Below are 21,039 nucleotides of genomic sequence, written 5' to 3'. Positions count from 1 at the left end.
GACAAGCGGTGCTGTTTGAAGCCTTTAATGGTGTCAGTAGCATAGTTTCCTGCCTCCGGTGACCTGCGTCCCTGGGGGGAGGATGTGCCTTTCCCCTAACTGCCCCGGTACGTTGTGTAGGAGTAGGGGCTGATCAGCAGTGGGATGTGCAGCTTCTGGGAGGCGTCGGTGATGGTGAACACAACCTGGGGGAGAGTGAGGAGGCAGAGGCTGCGATTTCCCTCCGGCAGGCTCAGCTAGCCAGAGCTGTGCTCTGGGGGATGCTCGGAGTGGAGCCGGCAGCTCCCAAAAGCCTGGCTGCAGCACCTGGACCCCTGCTCCGGTCCCAGTGTGGTGGCAGCTGGCTCCTGGGGCCCCATCCACCTGCTCCCCGTGCTCCGTACCTCCACAAAGGGGTAGAAGCTGGCATGCCCCAGGCCCTGCCAGTACGCTGCCGTCTCAAAGCGCAGCTTGTAGGTGCCGGCCTCGGCCTGTCCCACAGCCAGGAGGGGCAGGCAGCGCCCGTCCGCATCTGTCCACCTGAAATCAGAAGGAGCAAGCCCTGCCACCGCAGCTGTCCCCAGCTCCGAGGGACGCCCCTGGCAGCTGGCTCGCCCGGGAACAGGCACCAGCCTCCTCTGCCTGTAGTGCTGCTGCCGGCTCTCCTACCTCTGCACCAGCTCCGTCCACTGCTGCCCCGGCTCCTGCAGCTGGGACAGCCGGATAGCCAGGCCAGCGGCCGGCAGCCCCGTCGCCGTGTTCAGCACGTGGGTGGTCAGGGGGCCATTCGCCATCTCGGGGGGGTCTTTAGCCTGGGGCAGAGGAGTAAGCGAGGCTGGGATGTGTGCTGGCAGCGCTGCCTGCCTCCCCGCTTCTCTGTGCCGTGGCTGCCCGTGCCACAGCCGAGCCCCCAGCCCCTCTCCAGAGGGACCCTTGCTCACAGTACTGGTGTACCACCTCCCTGCAGCCAGGGCTGTCCCAGCAGAACCCTCTGTCCCCAGCACCCTGCTGTGTCCCAGGGCCGCGACACATGTCCTTCCCGTGTCATGGGGCTCAGTTCCGTCAGTGCCAGGGCCCTGCCCACAGCCCAGCTGCCACTCCCCCCCGGGCACTGCCGCTGCAGGCAGCGTGGGCACCTGCCAGGTTGCCGCCAGCACAGGGGGGTGCTGCATGCCCGGGGCAGCACCGGGCCCCCACGCATCCGTCCGTCCCAGCGGGCCGTGGCATGGTGGCTGCAGCTGGCCTGCACCCAGGGAGCAGCCCTGTCCCTGTCCGTGTGGGTGGACATTAACCCTGCAAGCACGCCAGAGCTCCTGGTGCCAGCGGTGCGGGGCCAAGGGCAGCGCTGGCGGTGGCAGCCGGGCCCCTTCCCCTCTGGGAGCCCCCAAGTTGTGCTTGACAGGGTGGGAGCGCGACGCAGGGGCTGCATCCTGCGGCTCCGGCACTGCTGCCAGCTGGGCAGGGCCAGGCTCCCTCCCTGGAGCAGGGCTGGCTCTTGCTGCGTCCCGGCACGCCAGCTCCAGGCCTCGGCTGCTGGCTGAAGCGAGGATGCCGGTGAGGCATGTCGGCGAGCACCAGTGCCCGGCTGCTTACCTGGCTTCCCGCCGTCCTGCCCGACCAGGAGCCCACAGCTGGTGACACTGTGCAAAACGCCATCCCCTGCACCGGCCACCCTTCCCAGCGCCGCAGCCTCTCCCCAGGGAGCTGGTGAGGCTGGATGCCGCTATCCCGGCACAGGCCACAGCAGCACCGGGCACTCCGCCCCGGCTGGGCCGAGCCAGCGCAGGTGGCTTCCCCCTGGGAGGTGTGCCCCAGAGCCATACCAGCACCCACGCTCCAGCAGCACCGCGGCCCCGGGGTTGGTGGACCGGAGCCCAGTGGGACGTCGGGGCACCGGGCCAGGAGGAGCCACGGCAGAGCTGCCATCCCAGCCTCGCCTCCCTCCTTGGAAAGCGCCCGGAGCACATTGGCGCTGCGGCAGACGGCCACATGGGCGCTGCCAGGAACCGGCAGCAGCTCCACCGTGGTGGACCCCTGGCTGTCCACCTGCCGTGGGGGCACGGGGGTGGTCTCAGCACCTCACCTGCACTTTAATGAGGACGGTGGCAGTGGCCTGCAGCCCGTACCCGTCCATGTCAGCCGCCTGGACCTCCAGGGTGTATTCAGGGACCATCTGCAGCGAGAGGCTGTGTCACCCCTCAGCAGGGGGGCGAGAGCAAGGTTTGGGGTGGCCCGGGGCTCACCTGTGCTACTAGCCCTGCAGCAGTCACGAAGATTGCCCCAGTGCTCGGGTTGATGGCAAACATGTGGGGCTGGGGCCAGCCCGGCGTCTGGCGCAGGATGGAGTAGAGCACAATACCATTGTTGGAGTTCACCATGTCGTCCTGGTCCGTGGCCAGCACCTGCAGCACATGGGTGCCTGGCAGCAGGCAGTTATCGGTGACATGTCCCCTGTGCCCCCGGCGATGCCTCCTGCTCAGTGGCATCGCTCTCACCTGGCTCAGCCCCCTCCAGCACGGTGCCATTGAAAACTGCCTGGGTGAAGATGGGCCGGTTGTCATTCTGGTCTGTGACGGTGATGATGATCTCCATGGGGTCCTCCACAGGCTGCCCGTTGGCTGACACGGCGTGGGAGAAGAGCTGCGAGGGGCACCGTCAGCTCGTGTGCGGCCCCAGGGACCATCCCCTCCCCATCCCAGCCCCCCACTCACGACGTATTTATCGATCTCCTCCCGGTCCAGTGGCTTCGTCACCTCCAGCCACCCCGTCTCCCGCTCAATGGTGAAGACGCCCACGGGGGGGGTGTCCGCCCCCTGCCCCGTGATGCTGTAGAAAACTGTGGTCTCCTTGTCCTTGTTGGATTTGATCTGGCAGCGCGGCAGAAGGGGGGGTTAGGGGTGTCCCAGTGCTCTGGGGACCCCCCCTGCCCTGCGCCCCGATCCCCTGTACCTGCACCAGCTTCTTGGGGAAGGGTCCCCGCTCGTTCTCGGGGCAGTTGATGGGGGGGATGACCCAGTCCCTCTTCTGCCGCTGGAGGCCATGGCCATGCTCAGGGAAGACCAGCACGTCCTGTGGGATGGTGAGTGGGGCTGAGCGGCTGCGGGGAGGGGGGCAGAGCGCTGCCCAGGGGCTGGGGGGGCTGTCCACCTGCCCCCCCGCCCCCCCAGATGTGCAGCAGCCCCCTGCCCCCATCGCATGGTCCTACCAGCAGGAGAAGGAGGAGGGAGAAGGTGCAGGGTGACATGGCTCCAGCTGCACTGACTGCTCTGGGTGCCAGCTGGGAACGTTGGCTGTGACCTTGGCCCAGTCCTGCCGGGAGAGGCAAGTGCGCAGGCGGGGGCCCAGCCGGCAGTGCCAGCACGGAAGGGCACCCGGGGGGACCCACGCAGGTGCCCAGCACACCCAGAGGTGGTGGTGGTGGGCTCCAGGCACCCCTCAACAGCGCCATGCACCGCAGGGTGCTGAGGATCCATTGGGCCCTTGGAGACACCACACCCAGTGGGCTGCAGCCCCCGGGCAATGCCCAGGGCCGGGTGGCCCCCCCCCCAGGGCGCCGGGAAGGGGGGCAATGCTGCGGCTGGTGCCCGACGGGACCCCCGGCAGCGTGAGCGCCCCGATCCCCCCGGCAGCGGGCTGGGAGGCGCCGGAAGAGCCGCCGGTGCCGCTGGGTGCTGGGTGTCCTGGGGGGCGGCGTCCCGGGGGGTCCCCAGGGGTCGGGCTGCGGCACCGGGGGCGGGGGGCGTGGCGGGGGTTCCGGAGGCTCGGGGCGGGGGGGGCCGCAGGCCGGGGCGGTACCTGCGCGGCCGCCTCACCTGGAACCAGCGCGCTGCGGCGGCGGCGGCCGGCGGGGCGGGGCGGGGCGGGGCGCGGCGGGGCGGGCGGTGACCAGCGGCGGCAGCGGACGGGCCATGCGGGGGCCGTGCTCCGGGCTCTGCCCGCTCTTCATCCTCATCATCCTCCTCCTTCTCCTCCCGCTCCTCCCGGCGGCCGCCGCCACCCCGGCCCGGACGTGTGTCCCCCGGGGGCTGCGCCGCGGGCCGCTCCCGGCACCAGGTAACCGGCGCCGTCGGGGCGCGGCTCCGCCCGGGCCCCCGGGATGCGCAGCTGGGCCCGCACCGGGATCGGGGCGCCGGTGGGACGGGCGGGGTTGGGGGCGGCGGGACCCCCCCCCTCGCTGCAGCGCTCGCTCCTGCCTTGCTCCCCCCGGGCTTGTGGGGCCGGCTGTGCCCCCCCCTTCCCGCCCCGGGCCGTGGGGTCGGTGCTTTTCGGGGGGGGGGGCGGCGTTGCCCAGAGGGTGGGGGCGGTTGGGGTTCCCGGGGAGCTGGGCCGTGGGCCTGGCGGGGCTCCTGTGCTCTGTGGGGCTGTGCTCCCCCGGGCGGCCGGGGCTCGTTACAGGGCTGTGCCCCCCTGGGCGATGGGCTGCCGGTGCCCCCCGGCAGCGGGAGGTTGGGGCGGGGGGCTGGCCGCTACCGGCGCCCCTGGCCCAGCCATGGGGCACCCACCGGGGCAGAGCCGGGTCCCCGCAGGGTGGGTGCCTCGGGGCTGGGCTGGGACTTGCTGCCGCCGGTGCCGGCGGGTGCCCCGGGGCGGCGGGGCTGGGCTCGCCTTATGGCGCGGAGCACGGAAAGCACCGCTCGGGGAGCGCTCCGCCGGGCCCGCCGCTGGGGACCCCCTCGGTGGGCAGCATGGGGCCCGGGGCACCGGCGGGCTGGGCACGGGGGGGGTCCTGACCCCGGGCGGCCCCTCGGCAGGGAGCAGCAAGCCGTGCCGCGGCTGAGGAGTGGGGTTGGGGGATGCCCGGGGCTCCTGCTGCTGCGGTGTGGGGCAGCCGTGGGGCACAGCCCTCCTTACCCCGCTCCCCGGCTCCCGCAGCCCCGCTGCCCGTCCTCCCGGCCGCTCAGCCTCCGGAGCTGGCTGAGCCCCGATAATCCCCTAATCCTGCCTCTGGGCCGTGTCCACCCCGGCGATGCAGCGTGGTCCTGGGCGGGGGGGGCTGTGCTGAGCCCCATGCCCTGGCCATGGGGGGCTGGGAGCCCCGAGGGGGGTGACACACCGGGTGGGAGGCCGGGGCAGGGCTCTGCCTGTTCAGGAATTTCCCCGTCATCTACAAAACAAAGCCGAAACTTCCAGCCTGCTCCTGCGCCGCTCCCGGCAGCCCCCGCCCGACCTGCTGGAGCCTGGGGGGCCAGGGGTGCTGGGACTGCTGGCGGGGGGGGGGGGGGACACGACACGACGACGGGCTGCGGGACGGGTCCCCCCACAGCCCCTGACCCCCTCCCTCTTGCAGCTAGCCCCGACGGGACCGAGGAGCCCGACGTTGACGTTGGGGTGCAGAAGGATGGGGGCCCCGCACCACCTGGGGTGGCCAGGGTGCTCGCTGTACCCCCCCGGGGTGCTGCTGGCCGGCCAGACCCTGCCCCACTTCTTGCGCGGAGCAGGCGCTCCCCCCAGGTAATGCTGCCTGTCTGCCCCCCAAACCCTCCCGAACTCACCGGCTGGCTGCACCCTCACCTGCCCCCCCACCCCCAGGAGCACCGTGGGGCTCGTGCCGCTCCCAGGAGGCAGAAGCGGGACTGGGTGATCCCCCCCATCAAGGTTCCTGAAAACGAGAGGGGCCCCTTCCCCAAAAAGCTAGTTCAGGTATGGGGGTCTCGGTCTGGACAGGGGGATGGGGGCCCAGGCACCGATGTGGGTGCTAGGGAGGGGTCTGTCCCCCCTGTGTTGGAGCAGGGTGTGATGCTGCTGAGGGGGTGGGTTGCTGACTGCCCCCTCCCCACGTCTGCTCCCAGATCAAATCCAACCGGGACAGGGACACCAAGATCTTCTACAGCATCACGGGGCAGGGGGCAGACGCCCCCCCTGAGGGCATCTTCACCATAGAGAAGGAGTCAGGCTGGATGAAGGTGACGCAGCCGCTGGACCGGGAGCGCATCGATAAGTATCACGTAGGTCCCTGCCAGGGGACGCCGGTGCGGCGCTGTGCCAGCATGCTGCACTGCTATGCCTGCTCACCCCTCTACCCCACAGCTCTTCTCCCATGCCGTGTCTGAGAATGGCAAACCGGTGGAGGAGCCGATGGAGATTATAGTCACGGTGACAGACCAAAATGACAACAAGCCCCAGTTCACACAGGAGATCTTCAGGGGCTCCGTGCCAGAGGGCGCTTTGCCGGGTAGGACCCTGTGCCACGGTGAAGCTCTGCCTCCCACTGGCCACGTCCCTTGGGGAGAGCCCTGGGACCGTCCCCATGGGGGATATGGGTGCTCTGTCATCCCCCCCTGCACCCCACTCACCAGGACATCCCCATCCCCAGGCACCTCTGTGATGCAGGTGACCGCCACGGATGCGGATGACGCAGTGGAGACCTACAACGGTGTCATCGCCTACTCCATCCTCAGCCAGGAGCCACGGGAGCCACATCCCCACATGTTCACTGTCAACAGGGCCACCGGCGCCCTCAGCGTCATCGCCAGTGGCCTTGACCGGGAGGTGGGCTCTGTGGCACTGCAGGGTGGGCGGCCCCAGCCCCGAGCAGGGGGCTGACATAGTGTCTCTGTCCACCGCAGCGTGTGCGGGAGTACACGCTGACAGTGCAGGCGGCTGACCTGGATGGCGACGGGCTGACCACGACAGCACTGGCAGTGATCGAGATCGCAGACATCAATGACAACGCCCCTGAATTTGACCCTAAAACGGTAACGTGGGGTCCCCCCGGCAGGACCCTCTCCCCATGGGCTGGTGCCCGGCGGGCTGTGGTGCTGATGGTGCCTCCAAACCACAGTACGAGGCGGCCGTGCCGGAGAACGAGGCTGGGCGGGAGGTGGCCCGGCTGGCTGCCACTGACCTGGATGAGCCGAACACGCCGGCGTGGCGAGCCATCTACTCCATCCTGCGCGGCAATGAGGGAGGTGTCTTCACCATCACCACGGACCCCACCAGCAATGAGGGTGTCCTCCGCACCATCAAGGTGTGTGTGTGTCCGTGTGTGTCCACTGTGTCCCACCTTGCAGCCCATGACGCAGTGCTGCCTGTCCCCTTCCCTCTCCTAGGGTCTGAACTATGAGGCCAAGAAGCAGTTTGTGCTCCACGTGGTTGTGGCCAACGAGGCCCCCTTTGCCGTGAAGCTGCCTACAGCCACCGCCACGGTGACTGTCAACGTGGAGGATGTCAACGAGGCACCTGTCTTCGATCCGCTGGTGCAGCTTGCCCAGGTGCCCGAGGACGTGCCGCCAGGGCAGACCCTTGCCTCCTGCATGGCCCAGGACCCTGACAAAGGCCAGGGGCAAAGGATCAAGTGAGTAGGGCCAGGGCTGGGGTTGAGGTCTAGGGAGTCCCCGCTACCCCTTGCCATGGCACTAGCTCCCCTCTGCCCCCCAGGTACCTGGTGGGGCATGACCCGGCGGGCTGGCTGACCGTGCACCCTGAGAACGGCCTCGTGATGGCACGGGACCACCTGGACCGCGAGTCCCCCTTCACCAAGAACAGCACCTACACCGCCATACTGCTGGCCGTGGACGATGGTGAGGGCCATGAAAGGGGCCCTTGTTCCCCCTTTCCCACGTGAGGGACGTGTGCTGCCATCACTGGGAACCACATCCTGGCTCCAGCACAGAGCAGTGCCAGGGGCTGCCTGTCATGTCCTCCCCTGCTCCGGGCATCCCTGTCCCCAGGAGGGGCCTGGTTTTGGAGGATCCCCCCTCCAGTGTCGCTCCTCCCCGCAGGCTTGCCACCCGCCACAGGCACCGGCACCCTGCTCCTCACCCTGCTGGACGTCAATGACCACGGCCCCGAGGCCGAGCCCCGGGACATCACCGTCTGCAACCGCAGCCCCCAGCCCCAGGTCCTCACCATCACCGACCGGGACCTGCCCCCCAACACCAGCCCCTTTCGTGCCGAGCTCACCCATGGCTCTGGGGACAGCTGGGCTGCGGAGGTCGGTGGCGAAGGTAATGTCGGGGGAGGGGAGCGGATGTTCAGTGTGAGACAGGCTGTGCTGTGGTGGTGTTACCAGTGTGTCCTCAGCTATGAGCCGCCCATCTCATGCAGGTGACACAGTCACCCTGCGGCTAGTGGCACCGCTGGAGCCAGATCTCTACAGTGTCTACCTGCGGCTCCTGGACCGGCCGGGCAAAGCCCAGCTCACAGTCATCACCGCGCGGGTCTGTGACTGTGAGGGGCCAACACAGAGCTGTCCCCAGAGATCCCAGCCTGCCACTGGCCTGCCCTTCGTCCTTGCTGCCCTGGGCGCTCTCCTGGCCTTGCTGCGTGAGTGGGGGATCCGGGGGGTCCTGGTGCTGCGGGGCTGCACCCTGCTGTGGGGCAGAGCCCAGGGGGTGCGACCCTGCTGACGCCACTGCTCCTCCCCCCAGTCATGCTGCTGCTGCTGCTGCTCTTCATGAGGAGGAGGAAGGTGACGAAGGAGCCGCTGCTGCTGCCCGAGGATGACACACGGGACAATGTCTTTTACTATGGAGAGGAGGGTGGCGGGGAGGAGGACCAGGTGGGTGCACTGTGGGGGCTGGTGCCGGTACGGGCAGCCTGACCCTGCCCCCCCCTCCCCAATGTTTGTGTGTCCATGTCCCCCCCAGGACTACGACCTGCGACAGCTGCACCGGGGCCTGGACGCCCGCCCCGAGGTGCTGCTCCGCAATGACGTGGCCCCCACCCTCCTGCCGGCCCCCCAGTACCGGCCCCGACCCGCCAACCCCGATGACATCGGCACCTTCATCGAGGAGGTGAGCCCCAGCCTGCATGGGGACCGGGGTGGTGGTTTGGTGCTGTCCCCCACACCCGTGCAGTGTCCCCAGCCTGGGGGGGGGGACAGGCACTGACCCCTCTGCCCCCCACCCAGAACCTGAAGGCGGCAGACACGGACCCCACGGCCCCCCCCTACGACTCCCTGCTGGTGTTTGACTACGAGGGCAGCGGCTCAGAGGCCACCTCGCTCAGCTCCCTCAACTCCTCTGCCTCCGACCGCGACCAGGACTACGACTACCTCAACGACTGGGGCAGCCGCTTCAGGAAGCTGGCAGACCTCTACGGCGGCGGGGAGGACGACGACTAGGACCCCTCTCCCCCCTGCCCCATGCCTTACCGCTGCCTGTGCCTTGGGGCTGCCCCGTCCTGCTGTGCCCCCTCCCCAGCGGCAGCCCCCTCGCCTTCCTCTCTGTTTTTCTTCTTTTTTTTTTTTTATTTTTATTTTTTAAATGTATGAAATAAAGGTAGTGTGATGCTACGGACGAGGTGAGCAGGTGCTGGTGTAAGTTTTAATAAAGGATGTGGTGGCTTTTTTTAGATGCTCCAGCTTCTGCATGGCTTTGTGCCCTAGCCGAGGGGGAGCCAGGAGCTGCTGCCCGCCCTGGGCCTTGGTGCTGACCCCAGCCCCACTGTGCCCCCCCAGCCCCTTGCCCGCAGCAGTGCTTCCCCACATGTGTGGTGCCTGTGGGCACGGTGGTAGCACCACCTGTCCCGGGGACAGTGCTCGTGGCTCCCCAACAGCGGGGCCCCCCCAGCGTGTCCCTGTCCCTGCAGGGTGCGGTGCCAGTGCGGGTGAGCACCGGCAGGGCACAGCCCCCCACCCTTTGCACTGTGGGAGCAGCACCCGTGGCACCGGGCATTTGTGGGGACAAACCCCCCCTTGACTTTGCAGTTCCCCCCGTGCTGGAGCCCTGACCCCTGCAGCTTCCCCCCCCGAGGTGACCATCGCCCCTTGTGGGGCAGCCCCTGGCCATGGGGGACCCCGGCCACGCAGCTACCAGCCATAAATCCCTCCACCGGGGGGGCCGCGGGCTCTACTGCTGTACGTGGGCAGGGGGCTCAGCCCGGGACATCCCCAGCACCGGGCGCTTCCCACCAGCCCTGGGCTCAGCCCCGTGGGGCGGCCGGTGGCAGCGGGGGTCCCTGCCGGTTTCTCGGTGGCGTGGGGCCACCCCGGCCCTCCCGTGTGTGGGGACAAGGGGAGGGGGCCTGGCGGGGCCGGGGCCTGCAGCACCCGGGGGGGCGTTTGCCCTCCCCGGGGCCGTGGGGTGGGTGCGCCCCGGGTCGCTCCCGGCTCCGGGCACTCAGCGGCACCGACGGGGCTCCCGCAGCCGGGGGATGCCGGGCCGGGGCACGGGGTTACCGGAGGTACCGGGGGCCGGGGGCGGGGGCGGGCGGGGCGGTGCCGCCTCCCGTCGGGGCGGAGCGCGGCGGGGCGGTTCCCGGGGTGGGGGCCGGCACCTGCAGGCGGGCCCGGGACCAGGACCGAGATCGAGATCGGGATCGGGATCGGGATCCACCTGCGGCTCGGCGGGGGCAGCGCCCCGATCACTCCGGCACCGGCAGCAGCACCGGCAGCGGCATCGAGCCATGGGGCGGTGGGGGGGCTGCGCGGCCCCGCTCTGCCTCCTCCTGCTCCTGCTCCAGGTGAGGGACGGGACGGCGGGACCCGGGACGGCGGGACCCTGCCCGGGACTGACCCCTCTCTCCGGGCAGGCCGACCACCGGCTGTGTGAGCAGTTCGTGCCGTGCCAGCCCGGCTTCACCGCGGAGACCTTCAACCTCACGGTGCCCCGGGACAGCGTGGCGGCGGGGCAGGTGCTGGGGCGAGGTAAGGCAGGGAGCCGTGGGGACGGATGGGCGCGTGGCACTGGGGTGGTCCTGGGGATGGGCTGGGTGCACGGCGCTGGATTTGGCAACGGTGGACGAAGCCGTGGTTCCGTGCCTGCGCGGTGCCGGGGGTGGCGATGGGGACACTCTCCACCTGACTCTGTGGGTGGCTGTGGAGACAGGGCCATGGGGCTGGCCCCACAGCAGTGGGGACAGGCTGGGTGCACACTGCCACAGGTGGCACCGCGGCCACAGCCACGGCAAGGGGCTGGGGCAGCGTGGGTGCCCATGCTCCCATGGCGGCGGGATGGTGGTGCGGCGCGGGGGCAGCGGGTGCCTCTCCCTGGGTGCGCCGGTGCGGGCGGTGCTGACTCAGGCGGCACAGGCCTGTTGGGGCTGGCGTGCTGCAGCATGGGGCCACACCGGCACCGTCCTGGTCCTGCCCCACACCTCGCCTGGCCGTGGGGACCCAGCACCCCGGGTTTGCAGGGGCAAACACCTGCCCTTCGCAGCCAGTGCAGGTTCCCCGGGCAGCCTTCGGCGTGGGGACGGTGGTGTCTCACCATGCCAGAGTAAAAGCCCCGTCTCACTGCGGTGGGTGCCGGCAGTGAGCTCTGCCTGCGTGGCTGTGCCGGGCTGGGCCCCAGCCTGGGTTGCCAACCGCACACCGAGCCATGGCAGCCATGTGCTGGGGTGCTGCCAGCTCTGGGTGCACAGGGAGGCGCCAGGGAAGCGGGTGCTGGGGACCTGCGGCCGCTTTGGGGTGCCCTGTGCATCCCACCCCCCAACCCATGGGTGCTGGGGGGCCACACAGTGGCTGGATGCAGGCTCCCAGGGCAGCACTGGGGGTGTCGCCATCTGCGCTGACTAATGGTTGATGGTGGTGCTGGCACCCTGGTCTGCCGGGGGCAGCTGGGGCGGGCGCAGGGCTGGGAGTGCAAAGCACCACACTGGGGGCTCCTAAACCCCCCCGGTGGCAGAAGGGCTTCGCCTGGGCTGCGGGTATGCAGCTGGGAGCTGGACCCTGCCCCACACCTCAGGAATTGCCGGTTTGTTAGCTTTCTGGTTGATCATTAACAAAGCTGCAGTAGCCCTGGTCTCCATTGGAGCAGTGCCCAACATCAGGGTGATGGGCAGCCACAAGGCCTCAGCGTCTCCTCACTGCTTAGGGCTGGTCCCCAGAGCTGCAACCTGCTGGAAATTCCTCATCCCACCACCAGCACTTCCAGTTTTGGGTCCTGGGTGGAAACGGGGTGTGGGAGGAGGGAAGATGTCTGCTCATATGGGTCGTGTGCCAGCCTGGTGATGCCCGGCCATACCATGGTGATGCCCTGCCATGAAGGTGGACAAGTGTGGTGGGTGCTTGGCAATGCCATGCCACACAGCACACCAAAGCCTGCAAGCAGGCTGCAGTGAGGGTGGGCTGACGAGCTGGCCTGTAATTAGGCTGATGAGTTGAGCGCAGTGTTTTCCCTCCAGCAGGTCAGGACAGGCCCCGCACAGCGCTGGGGCTGGGGAGACGAACACCTGCGTGGGGGTTGCGGCGTCCCCGGGGCTGGGCCAGGACCGGGCTGCTCTGCTCAGCGGGTGGTGGTGGTGTCTTTGGGGTGGCAGTGGGGGTCTCTGGGGTGGCAGGGCCCTGCAGGACATGGCAGGGGCTGGGACACTTCCCTGTCAGCCCTGGGTGGGGGAACCTCAAGTCTGAAGTCACAGCGAAACTTGGGTGACGTCAGTGGGCGCGCTGACAGGATGCGGCGCTCACAGCACCTTTGCCCTGGCTGCCCACAGGCTGACGTGATCCACCCCCCCCCCCGTCGCCAGCTTGCACCCTGGAACTGCCGTGCTTGCACAACCCACGCAGACCAGGCACCACCGGGGTGGTGACAGCCGGCAGCAGAGGGTGGTAGCATTGCCACAGCTCTGCCCGTGAGTCAGTCTGTGCCCAGCCCTGGTGAGACACCATGGGACGCAGGGTGGCTTGGTGGGCTGCTCTGGTCCCCATCCCGGTGCAGGGTCTCATCCCTCTGCCCTGGTTGGTAGTCTGGTAACGCAGGGTCTGGCTGCCCCAGCACCCCGTGGGTGGTGGCGAGGGTCTGGAAGGGGGGGACCCCTCCAAGGGACCCCCATCCAGCTCTCCTGGCCTCCTGCCCCTCTGCAGGAGGAGAGGAGAGGGGCCCCCCGGCTGCCAGCCCCGGGGAGGGGAGGGTTACAGAAGGCTTTCCTTCAACTGAGGAGCTGGAACCACTGGAAAAACAGGTTGTGCACGGCCAGGTGGGAAGGGGGGGAGCGGGCGCTGAGTGCTCCTTGCACCTATTTGGCGTGGGTCTGAGCGCCGAGCACTCACTGCACCCAGTGAGGGGCTGGGGGCTGAGCACTGCCCACTCGCTGCTCCCATCCGGCACGGTGCCAGGTCCCAAGTGCCAAGTACTGTGCCCATAGGTGCTGGGGTGCCTCTCCCCACCGCCAGCCCCCGCTGCGGCAGCACCCGGCCTGCCCTGGCACGTTCCTGCCCAGCCAGCCCCACCGGCTCCCCTGGCCCACAGCCTTTGCCGGGGGTCCCACCGTGGGGCTGAGCTGGGCTGGCATCGTGCCGGCGGGTCCTCCCTGGCTGCCTGGGCTGGGTTGGGAGCACCGTGGTGGGCAGGGGGGGCAGCCCCCAGCCCAGGGCCTGGCAATCGCTCCCCACCTGCCTCCATCCTGCCGGCACCTCCGAATTCCTGGGCTGCAAGTGGGCTGACGTAAGGGCAGTGGGACCAGCAACGGCAGCCCCAGCAGTGGCCTCGTGCCCGGCGTTCGGGCGTGCTCGCTGCCCCCCACCCCAGGCACGTTGCCTTCCTGTGGCACAGCCCCGGCACCCACTCTGCACGGTGTGGGTCACGCCAGGGCCGGTGGCGGCAGCGCTGGCAGGGACCCCAGCCCGGGTGCTGCTAGTTCAAACAAACCATCTCGCAGACAAAGGGTGTTTGTTCAGGAGATCCCGGCAGCGAGGCACCCGCTCATGTGATGCCTGCTGACTGCCTGACACTGCCGCTGTGCTGCTCACAGCCTCCCCGCGGGCTGGCCATGGCCCCCGTGTGCTGGTCCTGGCTCATACTGTGCCCCAGCAGAGTGCCAAGCTGGTGACACCAGGACACTGTTGGTCCTAGTCAGTGGTGGGTGCCTGCTGTCCCTGGGGCCTCCCTGCAGCAGAGGTGTCGGAGGTCCCAAAGGGTGCCTGGGCAGGTTGAGTGCCCCAGCTGTCACCCAGCACCATGGGTGCACTGGGGCCAGTACCTTTCAGCCACACGGGTTAATGTTCCCCTCCTGCAGTGGGTCGCAGCCTGGGCTGTCCCTGCTGCAGACGTGTGGCCATGGTCCCCAGACGTGTGGGGGCTCAGGGACCCCACATGGGTCCTCAGGCACTGGGGCACCGTAACCCACCGGCCTGCAGTGCCCTGTGGATCAGCCCTGGCAACACACATGGCCCCCCCTGGCCTGGCTGCCGGGGCACTGGGTGCCAGTGCAGGTGAGTGGGTGCTGCCGTGCTGCCCTTGTTTTTATTTGAAGAGCAGCCAGAGCAGCAGTACCCACTGCCACAGGCGTGGCACAGTGACATGCCACATGTGGGGATGTGTTGTGCCACATGTGGGGATGTGCTGTGCCACAGGGATGCACCATGCATGGGGATGTGCTGCATGGCAGGGATGTGCCATGTGCGGAGATGGGCTGTGCACAGTGCCGTGTGCGGGGATGTGCTCCACACAGCGGGGGCACGCTGTGCTGCGTGCCATTTGCCCCGTTGTCACAGGCTGCCAGGGATCCCACAGCATGGCAGGTTGTGCTGTGCCGTGTCCTGCACCAAAGCCACAGCAGGGATGCACTGTGTGTCATGCCATACACCCTGCTCGTGCCCAGGACAGGATCCTGGTAGGGCATGTGGCACTGTGCATGCTGTGTCCCCACTGCACCTGTGACCCCACGGTCCCCCCGAGCCTCCAAGCTGTGGCCATCATGCATGTGCCCATGCCCATGCACTGTCCTGCGCCCTCCTGCTCTGCTGCCTGCCTGTCCCATGGTGTCTGGCCTCCTGCCCTGCCCTCACCAGCTCCCCCCCGGGCAGCACCAGGAGCCCCCTGCCCACTCACTCTCCCTGTCCCCAGTGAGCTTTGTGAACTGTGGTGAGCAGCAGCGTGCCATGTACCTCTCGGATGACACACACTTCAGGGTGAGCAGGGATGGTGTCATTTCTGCAACCCGGCCCCTGCAGCTCCAGCAGCAGGAGATCAGCTTCTCTGTCTACGCATGGGACGTCTTGGGCAAGAAGCATTCGACCAGGGTGACCCTGCGCAGGTGGTGGCATCATCACCTCCACCAGCACCAGGTAAAGCGCAGCTCCTCTCCCTGGAGTCGCTGCACCCCTCTCCCCAGGGCAGGTTGTGCAGAAGGTTTGGCGAGGTGCTGGCACTGAGCCGAGCTGCTCTCCCTGCAGGACGCAGCGCCTGACGTGCTGATCTTCCCTAAGCACGGCCATGGCCTCCAGCGGCAGAAGAGGGACTGGGTCATCCCCCCCATCAACTGCCCCGAGAACGAGCGGGGACCCTTCCCCAAGAAGCTGGTGCAGGTACAGGGGATCGGGGCGCAGGGCAGGGGGGGTCCCCAGAGCACTGGGACACCCCTAACCCCCCCTTCTGCCGCGCTGCCAGATCAAATCCAACAAGGACAAGGAGACCACAGTTTTCTACAGCATCACGGGGCAGGGGGCGGACACCCCCCCCGTGGGCGTCTTCACCATTGAGCGGGAGACGGGGTGGCTGGAGGTGACGAAGCCGCTGGACCGGGAGGAGATCGATAAATACGTCGTGAGTGGGGGGCCGGGATGGGGAGGGGATGGTCCCTGGGGCCGCACACGAGCTGACGGTGCCCCTCGCAGCTCTTCTCCCACGCCGTGTCAGCCAACGGGCAGCCTGTGGAGGACCCCATGGAGATCATCATCACCGTCACAGACCAGAATGACAACCGGCCCATCTTCACCAAGCAAGTCTTTGTTGGCTATATTGAGGAGAACGCAAAGCCGGGTGCGTGGGGGACTGGCATGCCGTGGGCCCCGTGGCTGGGACCATGCAGGGCGCTGAGCCGGAGCTGTGCCAGGGTGTCCAGCTGGTTTCCTCTGTTGAGTAAAATCCCCCCTGCTTGTCTCTGTGTCCAGGCACATCTGTGATGACCGTGAACGCCACAGATGCAGATGATGGGGTCAATGTGAACAACGGCATCATCAACTACTCCATCCTCAGCGAGGAGCCCAAGAGTGCGCAACGGATGTTCACCATTGACCCGGAGAAGGGCATCATCAGTGTCATCGGCACCGGGCTGGACCGAGAGGTGGGAACCCTCGCTGTGTCTCAGGGGACTGTGCACCAGCTCTGCAGTGGGACTTGCCGTGGGGAGCCAGGGATGCTGGAGCCCCAGGGTCTGGGCCAGTCTGGGGATTTGCCATCCCTGGGTCACTGCCCTGCTCTGGGGTGTCTGCAGCCCCAAGTCCATTTGGGATCTGCGCTAGGGACATTGCAGGGGCCCCCAGCTGTGCTGAGTCCCGGGGGCGGGTGGACTCCCAGTCGTTTGGGTGGGCAGTGGGGACGCTGGCAAGTGTCTGTGCTGGTGATGAATACCATGACTGGAGAAGGGTGGAAGAGCCGGCAGGTGATGTCCCCCCTAGAGAAGGGGGACATGCTGGACCATACCCCTGCCCTAACCATGGTGATTTTGACTTGTAGACCACTCCCAACTACACACTAATCATCCAGGCTGCGGACCAGGAGGGCAGTGGCCTGACCAACACTGCCACCGCCATCGTGGAAGTCACCGACGCAAACGACAACCCTCCCATCTTCAACCCCACCTCGGTACCTGAGCCAGCTCCTGCGAGCCACTGCCCTCGCCGGGCCACCACGGCATGAGCCCCTGCACCCACCCCATGGTGGTGCCCAGGACCGTGCGGGTGACCATCCCTGTCCCCTCTCTTGCAGTATGAGGGGACGGTGAATGAAAATGAGGTGGGGGTGGTAGTGGCCCGGCTGCACGTGATGGACGGGGACATGCAGGGCTCCCCTGCCTGGCAAGCTGTCTACCGCATCAAGAGCGGAGACCAGGATGGTGACTTCAGCATCACCACCGACCCCAAAACCAACGATGGCATCCTGAAAACCGCCAAGGTGGGTCCTGCTGCTGCACAGCCGCCCTGGCACCAGCTGCCTCCCTGCCAGTGCTACCCAGCTCCTCTCTCCTGCCCCCCTCCAGGGCCTGGATTACGAGACCAGAAGCCGGTATAACCTCGTGGTGACAGTGGAGAATGCCGTCCCCTTCACCGTGCCCCTGCCGCTCTCCACAGCCAGTGTCCTGGTGTTGGTTGGAGATGTGAATGAAGCCCCTGTTTTCGTGCCCCCAGTTAAGAGGGTGGAGGTGATGGAGGATCTGCCACTGGGGCACCAGGTCACCTCCTACACTGCCCAGGACCCGGACAAGGATCAGAGGCAGAAAATCACGTGAGTGGGGGGGTGTTGGGGGTGGGGGGGGCATGCTGCGGTGCCCGAAGGGCTGCACTGTGCCACACGCTGCATCCCTCCTGCTGAACCCTCGCGTGTTCCAGGTACCGCATGGGCAGTGACCCCGCGGGGTGGCTGGCCATCGACCCTGAGAACGGCATCGTCACGGCAGCCCAGCCGCTGGACCGGGAGTCAATGCACGCCATCAACAGCACCTACAAGGCCATTGTCCTGGCGGTGGACAGTGGTGAGGAGCGCCCTGCCTTGCCCTTTGGGAAGGGGCTGTTGCTGCCTGCCCGTGTGCTGAGGCAGGGGCCAGGACTCCCTCCCAAGGTGCCTTGCTAACCCCTGGTCCTGCAGGGTCGCCGGATGCCACTGGCACAGGGACGCTGCTCCTTCTCCTCCAGGATGTGAACGACAACGGGCCCATGCCAGAGCCCCGGATCTTTGACATCTGCAACCGGCAGCCTGAGGAGCAGACGCTGAACATTGTCGACAAGGACCTGCCCCCCAACACCTACCCCTTCCAAGCAGGGCTGGAGCACGGCTCTGGTGCCAATTGGACTGTCAGGGTGATTGAACAAGGTAAGTGCCACCTAGTCTGGCCTGGCCACCCGCCCTCAGCATGGGGTGGTGAGGAGACACCGAGCAAGGGCCAGATCCCAGGTCCCCTTGGCTTTCTGTGCTCCCCCAAGCGCAGCTGGTGCTGGCCCCCATGATGGGCATCAGGTTGGGGAACTGCCACACGCAAAGCTCTGCACTGGTGCCGAGGGTGTCCCCAAACCGAGGAGGGGGGACCTGTCTCTGAGCCCAGCTCCTCTCTCTGGTGCAAGACCTGCTGGTGCTGAAGCTGGTGAAGCAGCTGGAGCCGGGGGAGTACAGCATCTTCCTGAAGCTGACCGATGGCCAGGGCAAGGTGCAGGTGACGCCAGTCAAAGCCCAGGTGTGCGACTGTGAAGGGCCAGCCAAAAACTGTGAGCGGCGAGCGTACATTGCTAGTGGCGTGGGCATCCCCACCATCCTGGGCATCCTGGGTGGCATCCTGGTGCTGCTGAGTGAGTACCACAGCATGGGGATGGGACGGGGCTGGAGCCACCCTCACCCTGCTGCCCTGACGCCGGTGCACTCTGCTTGCAGTCCTGCTGCTGCTGCTGCTGCTCTTCGCCAGGCGCAGGAGGGTGGTGAAGGAGCCACTGCTCCCACCTGAGGATGACATGCGGGACAACGTCTACCACTACGACGAGGAGGGTGGTGGTGAGGAGGACCAGGTGAGACGACTGTGCCAGGCTGGACCCTGCCCGCCAGGTCCCTGTGGCACTCTCCTCCTTCACACTCCAGGTCCCAGTGTAGCAGTGCTCGTGCCTATCCTTAAGCGTTGTTTCCCCATGTTCCCCCACCCTGTCCCCATGCAGGACTATGACCTGAGCCAGCTGCACCGGGGCCTGGATGCCCGCCCCGAGGTGATCCGCAATGATGTGGCCCCTCCACTGATGACTGCCCCCCAGTACCGGCCCCGGCCTGCCAATCCTGACGAGATCGGGAATTTCATCGATGAGGTGAGCCCCAGCCCCAGCCCCACACAGTGCTCTGGGAGGGGACTGGGAGGGGTGGAACCCCCATCCATGCGGGCACCATCAGGACACCGCCAGCGGCAGTGTCCCCAGCCTGGGGGGGGGACAGGCACTGACCCCTCTGCCCCCCACCCAGAACCTGAAGGCGGCAGACACGGACCCCACGGCCCCCCCCTACGACTCCCTGCTGGTGTTTGACTACGAGGGCAGCGGCTCAGAGGCCACCTCGCTCAGCTCCCTCAACTCCTCTGCCTCCGACCGCGACCAGGACTACGACTACCTCAACGACTGGGGCAGCCGCTTCAGGAAGCTGGCAGACCTCTACGGCGGCGGGGAGGACGACGACTAGGACCCCCCTGGCCCCGGCCCGGCTGGCAGCCACCCGTTGAGGTGGCTCACCTCGTTTCACCCCAGCAGAGTCATGTTGCTCTTTGCCTGGGGGGCGGCCAACCCCCCTCCACATTCCCTCAACCTGGTGTCCACATCCCTCTTGTTCAGCATAGGGAAAGCTTGGGGTCACCAGGGCTAGGGGGGAGGTTAAGGAGCCTGTGTGTTTCCTGTCTCTCCTCAGCTCCAGGCAGGGCATGGAGCCATTTGGTCTGTTCCCCGTCCTGGAGCCGAGGTGCTCCTGGCTGTGTGGGCCAGGATCAGCTCCTCTTCCCTGGCAGGGACAGGCCCCCGCCGCCTTCCTCCCTTTGCCGCAGGGGAAAAAAGGGTTTCTCTGGCACTCCGAAATACCTCGTGCTCCCAGCCCCGACACAACCACTGACCTGCTGCCATGCTCAGATCATGAACCTGGTGCCAGAGAAGTGGGGTGGTGGGCACCATGCCTCTGCCAAAGTGGGGCGAGGTGATCAATAAATGCAGACCAAAGATGTGCCATCACATGCTATACGTGAGGGAATTACATTTTATAATATACATACAGGCAGATTTCTATTTTTCTGTATCCCAGATTATGATATGATTTCCTCCTGTGTCATGCCAGGTGTAATTATTGTGCAGTCAATGAAAGACACTTTCGGAAATCAAATGGCTTTACTGAAATTCTGAACTCTGTGTTTAGCTGTTGTCATTGTTTGTATTTTTTGTCATGGGAAAAGGGTCTGATGTGCTAGGAAACCAGCAATGATCTAGAGTTAATTGATTGCACGGTTTTTATATAAAATTGAAATAATAAATTGTTTTAAGAAAACCAAAACCCCTTTTCACTGTCTGCAGCTCTGCTGGTTTCACTGTGTGTGTCTGTGCTTAGAGGCTGGCCTGCCCTGCAAAGAGCAATTCCTCAGTGTAGTTGTGGCTGCTGCTGCCTCCAAAGTGCAGATGGCAAATGCCCAGTGCTGTGTAACAGGAACGGATCCATACTGGAGCACATGTTTTCCCATCATCAGGGGCCGCGAGGAGGCAGGGCTGGCAGTTAACAGCAGGGCAGGGTTTTGCCTTGCACTGAGTCTACCTGGACAGGCCCTAGGGAAAGAAGAGCAAGGTGTGGCGTGAAAACTGGGCTTGTGCTGCCTTATGATGGTGGCCATCTGTGCGCAAAGCCTGGCCCAATGCCCTGCCCCACTGACCTGCAAGGGCCACGCAGCAGAGCCGAGGCTGTTAGCAAGCCTGTGGGATCACTGATGTTTGTCCAAGCCTGTAATTGCTGTGACCTCACCTCAGAGGCCCTGCCTGGTAAGGAAACACAGAAGAGTAACATGCCCTGCAGTCCTTGAAGGCTTTCAAACATGCAGCAGCTTAGAATTCAGTCATCCTGCCTTGTTACAGTCTCAGAAAAGCAAATTGCTAACTGGCGGTCTTTGCAACATGCACGTAAGCTGCCTGTTCCAAAGGCAGGTCTGGCCACTGACCCTGAGAGCAGGCAGTAATGCCCATCTTGCACACCGCTGTCTCCACATGCTGAGTGTGATCTGCAGATGGCTTTGGGCTCAGCCTTTTCAGATGGAATTGCTCGTTTCTTTCTGGAAGCTGCTAACTTTTGCTGGATTCAGCTAGAGCTCATGCTCCGCACAGGGGTGAGCCTTGGGGTGGGAGCTCTCCCGAAGTACCTGACCTGCCAGAGGGGCTGGTGCTGTTGAGCCCTGTGGAGAGCCGGCTGGGATAGGGACCTACACGGCCGGCCTCACACCCCGCTGCCAGGTCAGGCCTGGCCTGGCCGGGTAGGAGCCAGCTGTATCCTCTGCACTCCACCGGCGAGGAAGAACATGAGCTCCTGAGCTAGCGTGACCGAGGGCTGCACTCGCTGCCGTGCCTTGCTACCTCCGACTACACCGGGGCGGGCAGCAGCGGCGGCGGCCGCGCAGCCCTCGGGCCAGGCCCCAAGAATGGCGCCGCGCCGCGCCCCGCCCCGCCCCGCCCCGCCCCGCCCAAGATGGCGGCAG

General features: G+C 66.5%; 3 protein-coding genes and 1 long non-coding RNA gene across 8 annotated transcripts; 2 read left to right on the top strand and 2 right to left on the bottom strand.

Moving 5' to 3' along the window:
* Positions 1–9: 9 nt before the first annotated feature.
* On the bottom strand, positions 10–3,815 carry LOC101921215 (5-hydroxyisourate hydrolase-like). Of its 5 annotated transcripts, XM_055818889.1 has the most exons (10): positions 3,792–3,815; positions 3,185–3,288; positions 2,929–3,048; positions 2,691–2,846; positions 2,475–2,619; positions 2,223–2,398; positions 2,063–2,152; positions 649–791; positions 384–519; positions 10–185 (listed from the first exon to the last, which is right to left on the bottom strand). In XM_055818889.1, exons 2-10 carry the CDS (start codon positions 3,221–3,223, stop codon positions 96–98), a joined length of 1,095 nt encoding a protein of 364 aa, XP_055674864.1. In that variant the 5' UTR covers positions 3,224–3,288; positions 3,792–3,815; the 3' UTR covers positions 10–95. The 5 variants fall into 5 exon arrangements, with proteins under 5 accessions (XP_055674864.1, XP_055674863.1, XP_027639731.1 ...); XM_055818888.1 differs by lacking the exon at positions 3,792–3,815 and having other exon boundaries at positions 3,185–3,471; XM_027783930.2 differs by lacking the exons at positions 2,063–2,152; positions 2,223–2,398; positions 2,475–2,619; ... (2 more) ...; positions 3,185–3,288; positions 3,792–3,815 and adding an exon at positions 1,573–2,016.
* A 19-nt stretch (positions 3,816–3,834) lies between these two features.
* On the top strand, positions 3,835–9,214 carry LOC101921047 (B-cadherin). Its single transcript, XM_055818883.1, has 15 exons — positions 3,835–4,032; positions 5,267–5,430; positions 5,509–5,619; positions 5,769–5,924; positions 6,007–6,151; positions 6,293–6,468; positions 6,546–6,674; positions 6,761–6,946; positions 7,029–7,273; positions 7,357–7,499; positions 7,701–7,925; positions 8,026–8,244; positions 8,349–8,479; positions 8,568–8,714; positions 8,831–9,214. The coding sequence occupies exons 1-15, from the start codon at positions 3,888–3,890 to the stop codon at positions 9,041–9,043; spliced, it is 2,535 nt and encodes an 844-aa protein (XP_055674858.1). The 5' UTR covers positions 3,835–3,887; the 3' UTR covers positions 9,044–9,214.
* Positions 9,215–10,234: 1,020 nt separating this feature from the next.
* CDH1 (cadherin 1) lies at positions 10,235–19,856 on the top strand. The gene is made up of 16 exons (XM_055819005.1): positions 10,235–10,383; positions 10,453–10,567; positions 14,706–14,926; positions 15,035–15,166; positions 15,249–15,404; positions 15,476–15,620; positions 15,752–15,924; positions 16,317–16,445; positions 16,569–16,754; positions 16,840–17,084; positions 17,189–17,331; positions 17,445–17,669; positions 17,918–18,139; positions 18,222–18,352; positions 18,497–18,640; positions 18,792–19,856. Exons 1-16 carry the CDS (start codon positions 10,327–10,329, stop codon positions 19,002–19,004), a joined length of 2,637 nt encoding a protein of 878 aa, XP_055674980.1. The 5' UTR covers positions 10,235–10,326; the 3' UTR covers positions 19,005–19,856.
* A 133-nt stretch (positions 19,857–19,989) lies between these two features.
* LOC129785710 (uncharacterized) lies at positions 19,990–20,990 on the bottom strand. Its single transcript, XR_008749835.1, has 3 exons — positions 20,712–20,990; positions 20,227–20,329; positions 19,990–20,122 (listed from the first exon to the last, which is right to left on the bottom strand). It is a non-coding gene; the product is annotated as an uncharacterized LOC129785710 (long non-coding RNA).
* Between the last annotated feature and the right edge of the window lie 49 nt (positions 20,991–21,039).

The sequence above is a fragment of the Falco peregrinus genome, chromosome 14 (assembly GCF_023634155.1).
Source record: "Falco peregrinus isolate bFalPer1 chromosome 14, bFalPer1.pri, whole genome shotgun sequence".
Classification (NCBI taxonomy): Eukaryota; Metazoa; Chordata; class Aves; order Falconiformes; family Falconidae; genus Falco; species Falco peregrinus.
This window is presented reverse-complemented; position numbering and strand designations above follow the sequence as displayed.